Genomic DNA, 16,667 nt, shown 5'->3' on the forward strand with positions numbered 1-16,667 from the left:
TTCAGCCCGGGCTTGACTGTCTTTTGACTTATGTGTGAAGAAAAGTGAAGAAGTAAAAAAAATTTTTTATCCTTATGATCAGCTAGCTAATGAAGAGGTTAACTGATTGAAAGCTTTGTTTCTGGTGCATTCGACAAAGTGTTATTCTTCAAAGTTAGCATGAGCCACGCGGTAATTAAAAAGTTGGTAATATAGGGACTGAGTGGAATATTTCCAAACAGAGCACGAAGCAGAGGTCAGTTTCTCAGTTCAAGAATGTTTTCAAAGTTTTTTCCATTCTTCCATGATCCTTTCAAGACTCGACAAGAAAATTTAATTATATATTAACCTTCCTGTTTCTCTGAAATATTTCATTTATGACTAATATTCACAGGAAACTTAGAGCTAGGAAGGATTGAAATGAAAAAAAAAAAAAAAAAAAAAAAAAAGGGAAGGGACTAGGAGAGATCCGTTGTGGGAAAGCGTAGTTTACCAGATCATTTATGACTCGCTGGAAGGTATTTATCTGGAAAAGTGGTTATCACCATCTACTATCTCGGTGACCAATGATTTAAAATTTTTGAGTAAGCTGGTTTCAAAATCAGATACAACTGTTTGGCCAAATTGGCCAAATTTCTAAGCCGTTTCTTGCTAGCACATTAGGCCAAAATCAATCCATTTATCGTTTGAATAATATCAATTAGTGATTAAGAAAGTAAGGCACAGTTGATTCCCATGGACATTCCAAGTTTATTCCATAACAATCATTCATTACAATAAAGTGTTAAAATCATTTTACAATTTTAGTGGTGTAACTTTCCTTGCCTGTAACAAGCCAGCCAAGCTAGAGATCACGAACACTTGAATCAACAGAGATAATAAGATATCTGTTCAGTAACAATTGAATACGTTACATTCGTTATTGCCTAAATATGAAAAAGGACATAATGATAATTGGATTACCCGTACTAAGCGAACTTGAGAACGACAAACATACTTTAAATTTTTACTTCCCATATTTACTGTAAGACACAGCCGTAGTCAGCAGACACTTCTGCTGAGCGGAAGCAGACACTAAAGTTGAGCCGGTTTGTGACTCCATATCTCTATTAAGGTGGCATGTCATCATATTTTCTATCCATTTTCTCATTAGCTATCCGCCATTACACAGCGTACACAAGAAGATAGAGGTTAAAACAATTAGCTTTTTGAAATGACCTGTAACAACAGTCAAATTTTTGAGGTGACCGAGTCTGTAACAGATCAAAAAGTTGAGCTTCACCACATCGACGAAGAATACATTTGTCATTCCTAAAATATACCCGCATTTAACTTTTAAATGTAACTTATTCTAACTGTCTATTATTCATGTCTGGACTCCGTTTGGAATCCAAGGATGTTGTAGATATGGATAAGTGAGATGGCCAGCCTTAAGTCTCCGATAGTTCCTGAACTTAAGCCTGGGACTGATAGCATACTTAAGGTAATAGAAATAAAACCTAACCACTTGCTTTGCTGCTGGATTCTTGAGCTGCCCGTAGTAATCAAATAACGTGTCATAATGGTATGTTCCCACGTTCATAGCTACCTTGATCTGGGCCTATAGGGAACAAAAGAGGTTGCTAGCACATGTGCAGGGTGAAAGGCTTGAAGGAAATTAAATGGTTCAAATTGGAGAGAATTGAATAACTCGCGTACATGGCCATCTTTACTTGAGATAAAGCTCTTTAGAAAACTAGAATCGCTCTTAAGATAAACTTTCTAACTAGCTAACAAAAGAAAAAGATGAGAATATCCTCCCATCTGATTAGTAGTCTGCATTTCTATCTATGCGGAAGTAAAGGGAGTAACAGTCAAGATCTTGAGAAAGGCCTCCATTTTCAGGAGAGGAGTTGAAAATTCATGAGATACCTGCCCTATTTCTTCTCTTTTCTTATTACTTATTTGAGGAAAATGTTTTTATTTTCCGTTCAATCGATCAACCGATTGACTGACTGATCATGACGTGTGACTATCTGTCAGTTGGGCCGCCTGACTTCCTGACGATCAAACAGCCTGTCTGACTAACTGACACCACTTTTCGTATTTCTTATCATTGTAAAGAAAGTTTTTTTTTGTCATTCAATCGACCAAACGATTGAGTGACTAACCTGTGACTATCATTCAGATCGGCTCTCTAACTTCCTGACCACTAGACGTATTGACAGTCTGACAGACTCTCTGACAAATTTCTCCAAGATTAATAGTCCTGATTATAACTGAATTACTGATGGAACAAATGCCCAATACATACCGTCTGTAACACCATTAATTTGTAATAAGAGAAATGGATCGATCAATCCAATGACTGATTGGCTTGAAATACTTACAAGGGATATGTTGCGATTTGGTAAATTCAACTCGGAGAACACTCCTGGCGGTACACTGGTGTCATTATAAAGCTTGGTTGGCAAGACAGGTGTAAAGGCTCCGTAGTCACTCACGGGATAATTTACCGTAGAATGCTTCACACTTAACAACCACAGCAACCTCGTTATCACGTCTATAAGCTCGCTCTTAGTCTCCAACACGGCCGGAAAGTCTTTAACCTATCGTACAAAATGAGAAAAACAAAGATTGATAAACGAGTCCCTCTCGAAACGGAGACCAACGCCAAGAATTTATTTGGAAAGTCTTGCATACGTATCTTCAGGAAAAAATGATCACCTTAAGCAGTTTTATGCTTATTTTAGGTTTAGCAGGTTTCAGCTGTTATAAGAAGAATGATTGGCGTTTCAACAAAGGTTGTAATAATTCAATGTTGGTATCGCCTATAAGGGCGTAACCAGGATTTTCAAAGGGGGGATCACGCTGTGTCAAACAGAGGGTACTCATCAGATTGTGAGGTCGACCACCACGCCGTGTTTTACTTAATGTGACAAAAAAGACCTGCAAAGGGAGGGGGGTCCGCGGGAAACCCCAGGACCCCACATCCTCCCCCTAGCTACGCCCTTAGCCTATGATGGTGGTTAGGGGGGGCTCTTGACCTATTTTCACCCTTAACAATTACTTTTGCTACCGATTACCTTGTAGTATACGGGCTCCAGTATTTTATCTACATTTATTGGTAGCAAATTTAGAGGCTGGATAATTAATACCAGGCTCTCGTAGTGAATGCAAACTAAAAGCTTCCGGTTGTGGTCCACCCCATGTCTTTTCATTACCTGGCCAGATCCACCATTCGGTCCAGTCCCCTCAATAGATAACTCATTTACATAGGCTTGTAACTCTTCGTCCTCCCGGACATCCTTGTCTCGTTTGTAAAAACTGAAAGAAAATGATCATGCCATCGGATATTTTTTCGTTATATTGATTTTTTTATTTTTATGTCACTGAATCTTGGCTGTTACGGGTACATTATGCTGTTTCCCGTGTGTCGGCTTTGTTTCTGAGAAAGGATGGCTCTATCTGTCACTGAGCTTCTGTACGGAGAGAAGTCAATCTTCCTTTTCACTATCTTCATTGTGTTTAAAATCGAAATAGGATTAATGTCCTTTCTTTTGAGGTAAGAAACTTTCAATTTGTTATCTTTGTTTCTTGTTGCCATACCTAACATTCATACAGTTCAGTTTTTATTTGTTCTTCTTACGTCATATTTTGTTTACCTTGACAAAAGATTTCCCTCCAGTTGAGCACGGTATTCATGGACCAAAATAATAGCTTAGAATTTCTTGACATAGTTCTCAAAAGTTAAAATAGGTATTTATTTTGGTGAAGTTGACGTTCTGATGATGAATCTACATCAAATTGAGTAGATGCAAGAGATTGGTGAAAACAGCTATGAAATACGGTTTTCTTGTTCGTAGAGGGAAAGGGAATAAGAACGGATAAGTGCAAGTTAAAATTCGCTTTCATGTTTTAACTTACACCCAAATGTAATCCTCCACCATTCTTGAAATTGCCATAAGTAACAATCTGTTGTCATCGCGATACGGAAAATAAGGAAATTTGATTTCGTCATCAAGGCCCCGTTTCTGGAGAGAGAAATGATTTTTTTTTTCATCGCCTGAAGATTGCTATTATGAAAAAAAGTACCCGTTGACGGCTGAGAGCCTTGCAAAGTTAAAATGCGACGTTGATTCAAACTTAAGATTTTTAGAGGTTCAGTCATCTGCGAAAATAGACGAATTTTAGGCTTTCTATTTTATATGTTAACGCGTCAAAGAAAAAGCGAGAAAGACGCCTAATCTCGCGGGAAAATGCTGACGTTATCGTCAATTAAAATCTGTGGAATCTGGCAGCAGGCGTGTTCGCTTCACGGAGTAAGGTAAGAATTTGAAATTAGAGGGGTTGTGGATAAGATAAAACTGTTTTTAATGTATTCATTCATTCAATCGCTCCAAGAGAGCTCGAGATATTTAGAGTAATGTTAGTTATATCTTGGCTTGAGTTTCAAGTACCCTACGTGCTTTGAATTCATCTAAGCTATTGCGGTGTGTCTTTTGTACTCTCAACACGAGTATATACCAAACAGAAATTTAACACCTAAAGAAATACCTGTAAAGGTCTTTAAAGTTTATTTCCCGATTGTTCAAGCCAAGACGACGCACCCCTCGTATGGACAGGGAATTAATTCGATTTTTTTCTTTCTTTTTCCGAAAAGGCAAAGATAATCTTATTTGCTACCTTTATGTCCTGATGAAAATCTGTGTCTTTCCAACCCAACGTCTTGTAGCCTCGCTCCAAGAGTAGTATGGTTCCTTTGTGGCCTATGGCGGTCAGAATGTCCATGTAACCACCTTCGTTGACCAGCGATGGTGAGCCCAAGGTGTTTGTAGCTAAAAGGCCCCTACAGTGGTACTTGAGGAGCTCATTCAGCGGGTGCTGAGAGGAAAGGTGACGGTGCATGACCACGCAAAAGGGTTCCGCCAAAAGATGGACCTGAGGGTCATCAAAATTCAACCATGAAGAAGTTTGAAATTGTTTGAAAGCTCTGAGAGTGAAATAATTCTCGCAGGACCAACTGCTTGTTGTAATGATGGTAATTACAATAAACATAACAATAATAATGATGATAACAATAATAATAATAGTAATGTTAACAAAATATCTATTACGACAATAACGACGGAAACGACGACTCCTGACCTTTAGAAGATGTTCTATCATCTGGCTGTGCGTGTAATCTGTTGCCTGGACAACCTGTCTGGCCAACATCCAGGACCCACCATCACCAGGGGCGAAAACGGGCGAATCTGGTAACAAAAAAATCAGAATAGAAGAATAAATAAGTATGTAAATTGCTTTGAACCTTTAAAGAGTTTTATCAGTAGGCAGAAGGTAATCGTATAGAGGATCCTAGCAGAGACATCGACAACAATTCTTTCCAGGGCTATCCACATCCAGACGATTAGCTGTTACTTCCGTATTCAAGCCATTAAATACTTGGCAGATTCTACTCATCCTTGCAACAAACTAGCATCGGACCCTCATCCAGGAAGAAGTAATAATTCTCTTAGTCACTTCACGCCGCTTGAAAACCGGGAATAAGCTCCGGCTTGGAGGGCCTATAAGCTTGAGTACAAACTCTTCCCTTAGTGCCAACTTATATCCTGTAAAGGGGTCGTCATTCTGGTATTCCATACTCCGATAGACAACATCAATATTTCAATGCCCTCGTTGCAAATGTGACCATCAAGTTCCTATGTGCGCGAATTAAGAGTAGAAACAGGTGTTGATGGAGCGTTTCGATTTTTATAACATTGAAGTTCCCCTCCCACCCCTTCCTTAGAAGTGTTGTGCGTCATTATTTATCGACTGAACTGGGTGAAACTTTTACTGTGCCGTGAATCAGTCCTTTTTTTTATTCACTGCTTTTTAAGAATATTTCAGCAACTAGAGGGAAGATTTATAATGAGATCTTGATTCAGAGGGTTCTTAACAATATGCCCAACCTGGCTTGTTACCGGTCTGAATTGCTGCTGCTCGTAGTCGTCTTTCCTTGTTCAGGGCAAACAAAGCTATTGGTGATTTCGACGGCCACATTGTGCGACCCGGTCGCTTTTCAGAATAATCAGGGAAGGTAGCCATGTCATCAAACATTTCATATCGCAGAACATAAACATCGCCATTCTTTATAGCCTGAGAGTAATTGAGTTAAGTCATAAGGATGAATGAGTTATTTACGCCAAATACACCACCTTTTAATTGTCTACCTTTTATCAAGTCAAAGAAAATGGAGCATCACATATGAAGTCTCTCATCAGGGTTAAATTTCTCATTAATTTACCTCTGAACTTGAACTTTTAATTATTAAATGCAGTTTAATTAGCTCATGATTCAAACCCATGCACTTGAAGACTTTATATATTCTCTCTCAGAGAGAGAAAAGTGATGTCCGACCAAAAAACGTTTATTTGTACTGTTTTAAGCAGTGCAGTGCCCTTTCGTTCGATCCACATCGACCTTGATTACAAGAAACGAGCTCGAAATGTAGCAGACAAACCTGTGCTAACGATTCATCTGTTTCCATCGCAGCCTGTATCGCCTTTTCCCAGTCGTAGCTTGGACTAAGTGTCTTGACCAACTCTGACCATCTGAGACCCACTTCAGCTAAAAATACAATAGTACCCAGCTCCTACTGAACATTGTTATAACCAATAAGCAGAGGACAGGGGCTAAGAGCTGTGGTTGGAGGTAAATGACGCTTACACAAACTACTAGTATTAATATAAAGAAATCAGAGTGCCGAAAGAAACCCTATCGTAAAATCCTTGGAGCGGAAAATATTTCTAAAAAAAAACTTTGTGACGGCGACTTGGTGAAATCAAGAAATTCCAGAAATAACGATTCTGAGTACTCTTCAAAGAAATGAGTAACTTTCAGTTGAAAAAAAGACAGAAAACTGGCTAGCGGATTTTTAGGCCACTCAAAGCGTCATTTCGTTGTTCCGATGCTTTAAACATCCACGAAACAATCAGCAAAGCAGGCTAGCCTAAACTTAACACTCCTCTTCACTTTTATGGGCACAAATTAAACTTACATGAATCTTCTGTCACCCTGCGAAGCACCATGGGATTACAGCCACTTAGCCTCTGCTCAGTGAACATATCATCCTCTCTCCAGTCCTCCAGAATATTCTGAAATGGCTCGACATTCGTGACGTACCGATAGAACCCAGTACTTCCCTGTAGTTAAAAAAATGGTGCAATCAAAATAACGATGAAGGTTATATCCCACTTGGGCGAACTTTTTAGGCATTTGAATATTTAGTCTTTGATTTCCTCTAAAAGACATTTTAATTCATTTAGGTTTTGAGTAATGAGGAAATGAAGATTCCCAAGATTTGAAAGGAATGATTGGAGAACTTCTTTTTAGCAAGTAATGCTCGCGACAAATACATCATCAATTGCAAAATGTAGACCATTCTTAACTCCATTCCTTACGTTTTGAATGCTTCAAGCTGGTTACGTATATAATGAAATCTAGTTCTCAACGAACAATGATTGATTGTGGTTCAATCAACTTGGAATAAAATCTCTCCAGAATTTAAGGATTTTGTGTACCACAGGCAGCCTTTGTTAATATGTCACTTAATAAATCAGCCAATAGTCAATCGTCTATCGGCTGATTGTTGTTCTACAGTCGGCCAATGGCTGACCGACCGTCGGTGGATGGTCGATTGGACGGTCATGCTGTCGACCAATTCTCTGCCAACTACCGGCGAGCTATCGGCCGAGATCTCGATACCATTTTATTATCCCAAGTAAACGGCTTCCTTTTAAAACCATTTATTACTTACATCATCTCCCAATGTACTTCTAAAATCGTTAAAAATATTTGCATAATCCTGGAACTCTGTAATCTCTCCATGATGTTGCTTTTTCCACTGTGCGGTGAAGCCTTTGTTTTTCCTCAGCATACCAACGTAACCATTAAACTGTTCCTTTGCAAACTCGTCTTGTGAAAGCAATTGGATGAGTGTTAACGCGCTCATATTAACTAATGGCATAGGCAAAGGTTCGCGTACTGCCAGTTGATAAATTCCCCTCTGGACTTCCAGGTCTTTTTCGCGAATATCTCGGCATTCGTCGGTAGATTTCTGAGGAAGACCAATGGGGCAATTTAACCCCCCTAAGAAGAAGACGCGAGAGAAAGATGGCGTGATAACTAAACTTTAATTTGATTTTTCATTATTGATCGCTATTATATATAACAATTTAATTATCACAAGGATATACCAATCCATAACCAACTGTGTGACAAGCAAGCAATTTAGTGTTAGCAACTGAGTTGAAAACGTAAATTGGCCACCGCAAAGAGTTTAAAGCCTGATGTTTCGAACGTTAGCCCCTCGTCAATCGCTCTGACGAAGGGCTAACGCTCGAAACGTCAATTTATGTACAATTTACAATGTACTCGCACAACAAAAAGTGTGAATGATTTTTATGAAGAAATCAAGCAAATCCCAAGATCTGATCAGGAATTTATTAAGCTCCTACGCATTTCCACACATATTTTTCAATGAATACGAGTTACCAGCGATCTGCCACTGCCTATAAGCCCCCTTTAAGGCCATCTTTTTATCGCGCGAGCAGGACTTCGTGTTTGGGCTTTCGCCTCACGGCCCATTTTCGGACACGGCCGCCAATTACACCATCGACAGCCGCTTGTGGAACAAATTGTTGAAACTCTTGGCTAAGAGAACTGGATTTCTATCGAGATATCACACCCTGGCTGAAATAACCTTTCTGCCAGGTAATGCAATGATTTTTTAGGATAGATAACTTCTGTGAGTCGAAGGATTAGTACCGCTTTTAACTCATTATCCCTGAGAGTGACTGGCGTCTAATTTCTCCCTACAGTATCAGTCCTGAAACAAACACTGGGGTCTTGAGAATAAAGAAAATGATCACCAGCTGAAGAAAATCTTGTTAGATAGACAAGTTCTCCTTTTGAGTAACATAGGGAACGTGTAAATGATTGTATGGAGAATATGCATACTGATTCATGTTCGAAACGTTTACCTCCAGCTTGCCTTGCTTGTCTTCTTCGTCCGTGATTTTCTTCGACGCTGGTGAAGCAACAGACAAACGAAAAAAAAGATAAGCTTGGAATTATTTCTTTTGACGCGGAAAATTCAAAGAGGATTTATGGAAGTCCTTCAACCAACATCTCCAGATTGTGTAGATTAATTCACTTTATCCATTTTTATGGAGCCAGGGGTCACTTTTAGATATTAAATGTACTGTGAAAGAAAACATCTGCACTCAGGCACGCTGATCGCAAAGATTGAAGGCGCATGCAGTATTTGTAATCAGTAAATCCGGATATTTGACTAAACACAAATATTTTATTCGTATTTTAAAGTAATATTGATTCTGCATAACAAAACATTTTTCTGGGAATCACGAAGCCAAGAGATGTACATCATGCCTGTATACCAGCGGGGTGTGCCACTGCCATACAGGGGTTTCCATCAGGAAGAATTTATAGACAAATTTATGTCTAAACAAAGTTTTTATCGAATTATCCTAAAGGATCTGTTCTCTTCTGCCTCCACAAGCAGAAGTGGTATATCAGAGGGTAAGATTCAAGGAACTCTAGAGCAGAGTATTCATTTACAAACGGCGGTTTGGCCTTCCCGTTAGGTAAATAACTGTTGAATGCATCATTTCACTTTCTGACCTTTTTCATAGTCACTTCCTGTCCTTCTTCTTCATCAGAAAGGCCCCTGGATTGTATTTGTTTGTTGGATACGTCTAAGAAAAGATATTTCGCCCTTGTTTTCTCATCAAACCTCTTTTCGGACGAGGGCGATCTTTACTTTTGGACTGCATTTCAAGATAGATATTGAAATGTGTTGATGTTGCGGTGCCGCTTACCTTTGTTCTGATGCCACTCCGGCCAGCAGGAGGAGGGTCATTATTTGCAACAGCATTATGAACATCAAAATGCTCCGATTAGTCTCGAAACTATACTGTAAGAAAAAAAATGGGCGCGTTGTTACAAACGGCGAGATAAATGTGAAGGGGTAAAAACTAAAATGAACCCTTACATAAACACTGCAAATGCAAATCCTGGTGTGCGGTCTAAGCAACACAAAATCCGATATATACTGGTATGAATAACTGAAACTCTGCCAACGCTCTGATTGGTCGATAAGTGTAAGAGATGAGATGTCCAATGAAGATATGTACACACGGAAAAAGTTCTCTATTCATCAAATATCGACCATGCCAAACATTATAATACATAACATCGTTTGTCAATTACGACTGGAGACTCCTGGGAACTGATGAGTATATGAGTAGTATCTTGTGTGAGAAATTTGCACACCAGATGAATAACATTTTTATAGAACATATGGCAGCCATATGGCTTTCACAAGCATGAAATGGTTTGATGAGTCAATTGATCTGAAATTGTGTCACGGGCCGTCATGGAAGTTTTCACCGTCATGGAAGTTTTCACCATCACGCAATTTTTTCCCTGCTATATAAACCTGCCATATCTTTCCCTCTCATAAAAAATACTCAAGGAGAAAGAGGGCAATGGACCCTTCTTCTTCTACTTTTGAGTTCTCGTGCCTCTTTTCTGAGGTTCTGAAGTCGCTAAGAGGGTTTTGAGAAGTTCAAAGAATAACTTATGGCTAAATTGGGAACTAATGAATTTGGTTTTGTCTCATTGTCTATTTCTGTCGTACTTGTTTGGAATCCACTGACGAGGATCAATTTCTTATTTCTTACATCTGGTGGAAGAAATTATTTTTAACTAGCATTTTGTGTTTTTTAACTGCGTTTTGAAACGTGCTGTGAAAAAATATCATTGCTCACAATAACTGAAAATGTGATCAACTTAATAATGTACCATAAACTTTAACTAAAGGACTCATGGTCTGGTCACATTTGACCTCTCATGAAATTTCACACTGAACTTAACAGTTAATAAAATTACCTTAATAAATTTTCAGTTTGCGCTGAAACGACAGAAATGTTTGGAGGAGCTTTTAAACCACTGATTCGATTTCTGCAATTTTTTTTCGCACTCAAACTGCTGGGACTATACTGTCTACTTAGCACTAATCCTATAGAATTCAATGGAAGGATAATCTTTTCTGAGACAGTAAAAAAATAACCACTTTGTGACAATCGTCTGTAAAAAAAAAAGAAAAAAAAATTAAAGATTTGAATGCCACCGAAACGCTTAAAAAGTAGAAACTGAATACGCGAAAATAACAAAAATTATGATGCAATATCCTACATTTGAAACGTTTTTTTTTTTTTTTTTTTTCAATTGGCACTCATTAACATTTTTTTCAATACCGTTAGTTATCATTTGTCTTCCATCCCTAACTTTACCTAAAGGCGAGGAATCACTGCTTGAAATAAAAAGCTCTATGTTCAAGGAAAGCCGAAATAGACGCTGAACGTTTGAGAACCTCCTCTTCGATTTCTTTATGAAAAAAAATTCTTATTCTTTTTCGTATCACACCTGGCTCTGTACATAGAATTGTATTATTTGTTTAGTAAGTGAATTGTACATTTTCATTCATGTTATATATATGAATTCCATGGCTAGAATATGGTATCTTCGTTGCCATATCCATGTAAGTACACTTTTGGCAATTCCTGGAAGAGTTTCACTCAGAAACAATAGAGCTGTAATCTGTTTCGTTACCAAATCCGCCAGACTTCGTATTTTCCATTCGAAGAAAACTAGGAGACTAAATTCATGCATTTTAGAAAACAATACAAAAGTTATTGCTTTTGGTGCTCTTTTAAAAGAGTATTCTAATTGCTTTCAAAATCATATGGCAGAGCGTTTTTAACAGGAAGAGGGATATCGTTTAACCTTAGCATTTGCAAAAGTGTCAAAACTGCTATTAATCCCTCGTTCCCTGCGGAGTCCATCGAGCGATTGAAAAGAAATTTATGTATAATACACGATACAAACGAGGTGCGGAACTCTAAAAACGTAGTAGGCAGAATTCTCTTCGAGGGTCTCAAAGGGTTTAACCGATAGCCGTAAAACAGCCATAAAATTTAGCCGTTAATTATTAAGCGGAAAAATTCACAAATTTTAACCATTAGTGTAAAAAGTTAACCGTAAGAAAAAAATTTTGAAAACCACGATGGAAAGATATTGATCGTTAGACGCAAATTTGCGAATATTTAACCGTTAGCCGTAAAAGCCATCACCCCATTGAGACCCTCAATTCTCCTGTAGTTATTTCAAGACCGTTGACCGTTGATATAGCGATCGATGACCTAGTTTGCTACTGGGCAGCTGTGGACTTGATGTACAAAACACACAGTTTATGGTATTATTCAACAGGAGCAACCTTTGGTGATACCCTTCGACATCGCGTGCTTTATTGAAAATATCAGCCACAAGAAACCTCCCCTTTCCAAATACCTCAATATCTCTGACGGCCACATGCAGCTTACAACCGCATTAGCCTTTAAAATTTAGGGGTAAACTCCCAAAATATCAACTTCTTTGATATTTTCCTTTTCTTTTCTTTTTTTTTTAATCAACCGACTGCATGACAAATAAATAGCATACAAATATTCTTGTCAGTCGCTCAGGGTGAGCAGGGAGGATGAGTGGTGCTTTCTGGATCTACAGTATCTGCAATCCCTAACCATCTTCTCCATCTGCGGCTTTCCTTGTTCTGTCTTGATATATCTTTACCTTTCGGGTGTTTTTCTATCTTACTGAAACTATCAACTGGTTCTACATTATACCTACTCTTACAAAAGGCCTCCTCCTATACCTACAATACGGTGTTGTTCCGCTGCAGAAGTTTTCGTAGTGTTTGTAAAACGAGGTCAGCTGAGTTCTTGGGCAGAAATCGTAGAAATCTCGATCAAACACCTTCAATAACGCACCCTCTATTACACTAAGTCGTTGAAAGAGAATGAATAAACTACAACTTACTTATCCTCTTGATATCTCTAACTATTTAAACAACTGCATGTCACATGCTGTTTGATTACAATCATGAATTAGTACCGATGAGCAGTCTTGTGAAAATTAACACTAAAATATTTCTTTTAGAACCCTCCGCATATTACCGATAAATTGTTTTCGCGAGCAAGGAAACAAACGATCAAAGAGATCTGTCCAATTTTAGTCAGCTTTTTAAAAAATATTACAATTCTATTTTTTATCGTAAATGTGGTAAGTAATTAGAGAATTCTCCGAAATGATCGTCAAAAAATGAATTGCAGGGCAAACACCAACATTTCACCAGCTTAACCCGGTCAAATTATGAAACATAACAGTTTTAATTCTATTTTGCGCAGGTAGCAGACTCATTTCATCTGTCGATTCTTTGTTAATCTCTTGCCTTGGCTCATTTTTGTGTCCGATAATGTAGCCTATGGGGCAGATTTATCAGCCGTGAATTCGTTCTGCTGAATTGGTGCTTGAGAGATAGATACTCCGTCTTAATAAAACACGTTACGAAAAATATTTATTCCAAGAAAATAACTTGAAGTAAACGAAACGATTCTAACCGACATCGTCTTTTGGCGGTTTTAAATTTGCATTTTTAATGAAACGATGATAAAGGCAATATAAAGAGAAAAAGTGTTTGCATATTTTGTTGATCGAGTAATTTGTTTCGTTAATGGAGAAAAACTGAGACTTGTACCATAGATAATCGTTACAAATAGCGAACACAAATTTATAAAAAAGTTGTCATTTACATCGTTTTAATTTGAATTTCAGATGCAATTTTGAAGAGGGCTTAAAGTGAAGTATTCAAGACGGAAAAATTATCGTAAATTACAATCACAAATGTCTACTCAACGATTATCATACTTTGATGAGTAACATATGTGGACATTGGCCCGTTTTCAGCTGCATACATGTGTATTTCTCTGAAATAACAATTTGCCTCGATTCACTTTTGGGTAACTGCGTAACAGATTTCTGATCACCAGTGACACTTCGCTTTTGATAAATTCTATTTTTCTGCATTAGACTTACTATGAAAATTCTGCTTGGTTGAGAGTATACAGTCAGCTGATATGCAAAAGTGCGTGACGTTCCCATGATGACCCAATATCTGCAGCAGGTATTGGGTTTTTAAATTGTACTGTATTGAACGATCACTGAAAGTGGAAACACTAAAATAAAACTAACTTTATTACTTCAAGTAATTTTTGATCCACGTTTCTTTCCCCACATCAAAGAAAGTAGTGTTTATGAGCGAGATTCTATACACCAAGTGGTCAATTATACCATAAAGTGTTGTTGTTTATGGTTTTTTTATAATACACTTAATTTGTGGAACCTCTATAAGCGGTCACCCCGCCATTTTCCGTGAGTGAGCGCTTACACTAGGTTCGACTACATTTGATATTGTAAATTATTTTGTGAAGAAACAGACTGGAACAAAGATCTTCTGTATTCAAAATAACCCTTGACCAATTATCACTCTTAGCACATGTATATGCTCAAGTAAGCGAATTCTTTAAATTCAAGTAGATGTCAAAAGATTGACGGGCGCTGGGAAGAAACTTATTTTAGTTCAGAAGAATGTTTACAAAAACTTCCGCTACCGAAAGAAAATTTATATAAAGGAACTCGACAATGAAAGCAACAGTTTGAACTACTGAATTTTAATTGAATCTCCATCTGTTTGATCTGTTACCTCGGTAGTAATGAAAAATTTAATTGAAAGGGATTTCATCTAACCTCCAGCTACTGATCGTAACCGGAAACGGAGGATTATTGAGTTAAAGAAAAAATATAAATATATCTTGGAACCTAAAGACTAAGTCACCCCTGCATAAAGTTCTAGCTTTGATTTTCTCCATACACGTGACTTAAAATAGCAGCTCAGAAAGGGGAAAAAGGAACACGAAAAACTGTCACAACTCGAAACATAGTGACGTATGTCGCCAGACGTTATTCGTATGGCTTGACCTTATACTGTTTGTGTCCGCCAATTTTTGTGGCCGTCTGCTTTTAAACATGACACTCGCAAGTTACGTTTTTCCTATATTTCAATGTTTGAAGCACCGAAGATTAATTTAGATCTCGAAAAGGTTGATAAACCAAGTATTTTTTTGCCTTTCTGGCGTTGTAGCACATCATAACCTTATAATATTTTCGCTATTAACCTCTTTGTGGACGGTTAACACATTATTCAGTTTCTCTTTATGTTAAGAAGACGCAAATTGCTACCTTCCACCTACTGATATAATTTTAGTCAAAAGTGGACAAAAGTGGATTCTAAAATCTATTTTACCCGCACAACCGGCTACCATTTAAATATGTTACCTGCAATCGCGCTCTTCGTCTCTGCGATGCGTTTATTTTTGTGTGGAATATTTTCAGTGATAAGTGTCAATTAAACGGTGCTACAAGCTAAAATGACTCGCTAGTACTTACCTTTCAGATGCAAGGCTGACTAAAGCTGGCTTTTAGTTGGTTTCTTCTCTTTTCAAAAGACAAACTAAATCAGAAGCATGAAAGCCTTCAGATGCTCTGTCTCTTTATCCACTATTCAGCACTTAAAGTTGTTCAGTCAGTAACTGCAAGGATAATTGCAAAACGACAACAGAAATAAGACGGCCTTTCCGCAGAGGACAGTTACCAGGAGCTAAACAGAGATAATAAACTAAAATTTACCACTTGGTTTCGAATTAGGCCTTGTCTGAAGCCCAGCAGCCAGGTACGGTCTTAAATGGACTACATGCCCAGCAGTCAAAAATTTTCTCAGAATTCCCCCTGAAGGGTTCTTTCAAACTTCTCGAACGTAAACAATTTCTTACTGCCAAGATTTAGTCCATTTAGACCTTGTCTGACTGCCGGGCACTTTAGAGACTGGGTTTGTTTATGCTTATCAGATTATTAGAAAAAAAAAGTTATGTATCAGTATACAGCGGATAAGGAGAAATAACGCTGTACCTTCTTCAAAATCTGAACCACTAACGGCCTCCTCCGTTCACTGTAGTTGATGTATTTGCCCAAAATGAGTGCGTCACTAGCTCTTCAAACAAGAAGCCATGTACGAATTTGCCAAGAAGCTAGCGGTAATGAAAGAATCTTTGAATTTCCGGAGCTTTTCTGAAGCGTATGCGAGCGCAAAGGGTTATCAAAAAACGATTAAGTTAAGGTACTTTGTCATTTGAAAAATGCGTTGACAAGATCTGATCTCTGACAGGTATGTTCCTTCTTTTTTTAAAACAATGATGATATTATGATTGTTATGTTTGCATCTTTATTACTTCAATCATCAAACCTTTAACCGGGTAAGTTTCATGAATCAGCTGTTTAAATTACAGCAAAATTAGCTAAAGTGAGTCCTAAATATTCATCATATAAACATGATCATTATGTCTGACGAGTTCTTTACTGATTAAAGGATATTGTAAGCTAAAAAAATGTTTAGGAAGGAAGATATTCGTTAGCTATGGTCAGGTCGTGCACGATAAATGTCATCATTCGGCACTTCGTGATACATTCGTTTAATCTATTTTTAATAAGTAGTTCAAGGAAAGAGTGGTTTTCCGTTTCCGCACATGAAACTACAAACCTTAAATTTGAGGACAGCGTTTTCCGCGTTTACCAGCCGAAAAAAGTGAAGACGTGAAGGAATGAGACAAAACAAAACAGGAAAGGGAAAATCAAATAAATTCATTAATGATGTGACAGAGCAGATGAAATTTGGCATGCAATAAATTTCGTGA

General features: G+C 37.9%; 1 protein-coding gene across 8 annotated transcripts; it reads right to left on the reverse strand.

The window, feature by feature from the left end:
• Window positions 1–709: 709 nt before the first annotated feature.
• Window positions 710–16,129, reverse strand: LOC113683498 (polyunsaturated fatty acid 5-lipoxygenase). Of its 8 annotated transcripts, none has more exons than XM_027200746.2 (14): window positions 15,886–16,129; window positions 15,367–15,577; window positions 9,843–9,937; window positions 8,985–9,031; window positions 7,760–8,091; window positions 7,001–7,145; window positions 6,464–6,570; window positions 5,913–6,099; window positions 5,107–5,213; window positions 4,645–4,899; window positions 3,886–3,992; window positions 3,183–3,285; window positions 2,349–2,567; window positions 710–1,579 (listed from the first exon to the last, which is right to left on the reverse strand). In XM_027200746.2, exons 3-14 carry the CDS (start codon window positions 9,905–9,907, stop codon window positions 1,346–1,348), a joined length of 1,908 nt encoding a protein of 635 aa, XP_027056547.2. In that variant the 5' UTR covers window positions 9,908–9,937; window positions 15,367–15,577; window positions 15,886–16,129; the 3' UTR covers window positions 710–1,345. The 8 variants fall into 8 exon arrangements, with proteins under 8 accessions (XP_027056547.2, XP_089060183.1, XP_089060187.1 ...); XM_089204057.1 differs by lacking the exon at window positions 15,886–16,129 and adding an exon at window positions 11,037–11,112 and having other exon boundaries at window positions 15,367–15,501; XM_089204061.1 differs by lacking the exons at window positions 15,367–15,577; window positions 15,886–16,129 and adding exons at window positions 11,037–11,112; window positions 12,737–12,893.
• Between the last annotated feature and the right edge of the window lie 538 nt (window positions 16,130–16,667).

The sequence above is a fragment of the Pocillopora damicornis genome, chromosome 4, assembly GCF_964200805.1.
Source record: "Pocillopora damicornis chromosome 4, jaPocDami1.2, whole genome shotgun sequence".
Taxonomy (NCBI): domain Eukaryota; kingdom Metazoa; phylum Cnidaria; class Anthozoa; order Scleractinia; family Pocilloporidae; genus Pocillopora; species Pocillopora damicornis.

Bases quoted from the DNA above. Each gene is read 5' to 3' on its own strand.
- LOC113683498 (XM_027200746.2), bottom strand. From the start codon at position 9,907: ATGTTCATAATGCTGTTGCAAATAATGACCCTCCTCCTGCTGGCCGGA. The intron at 8,092-8,984 runs GTAAACGTTTCG...TCTTCTTCTTAG, and splicing joins ACAAGCAAGGCAAGCTGGAG to GGGGGTTAAATTGCCCCATT. The intron at 5,214-5,912 runs GTTGGGCATATT...TTTTGTTACCAG, and splicing joins TCAGACCGGTAACAAGCCAG to ATTCGCCCGTTTTCGCCCCT.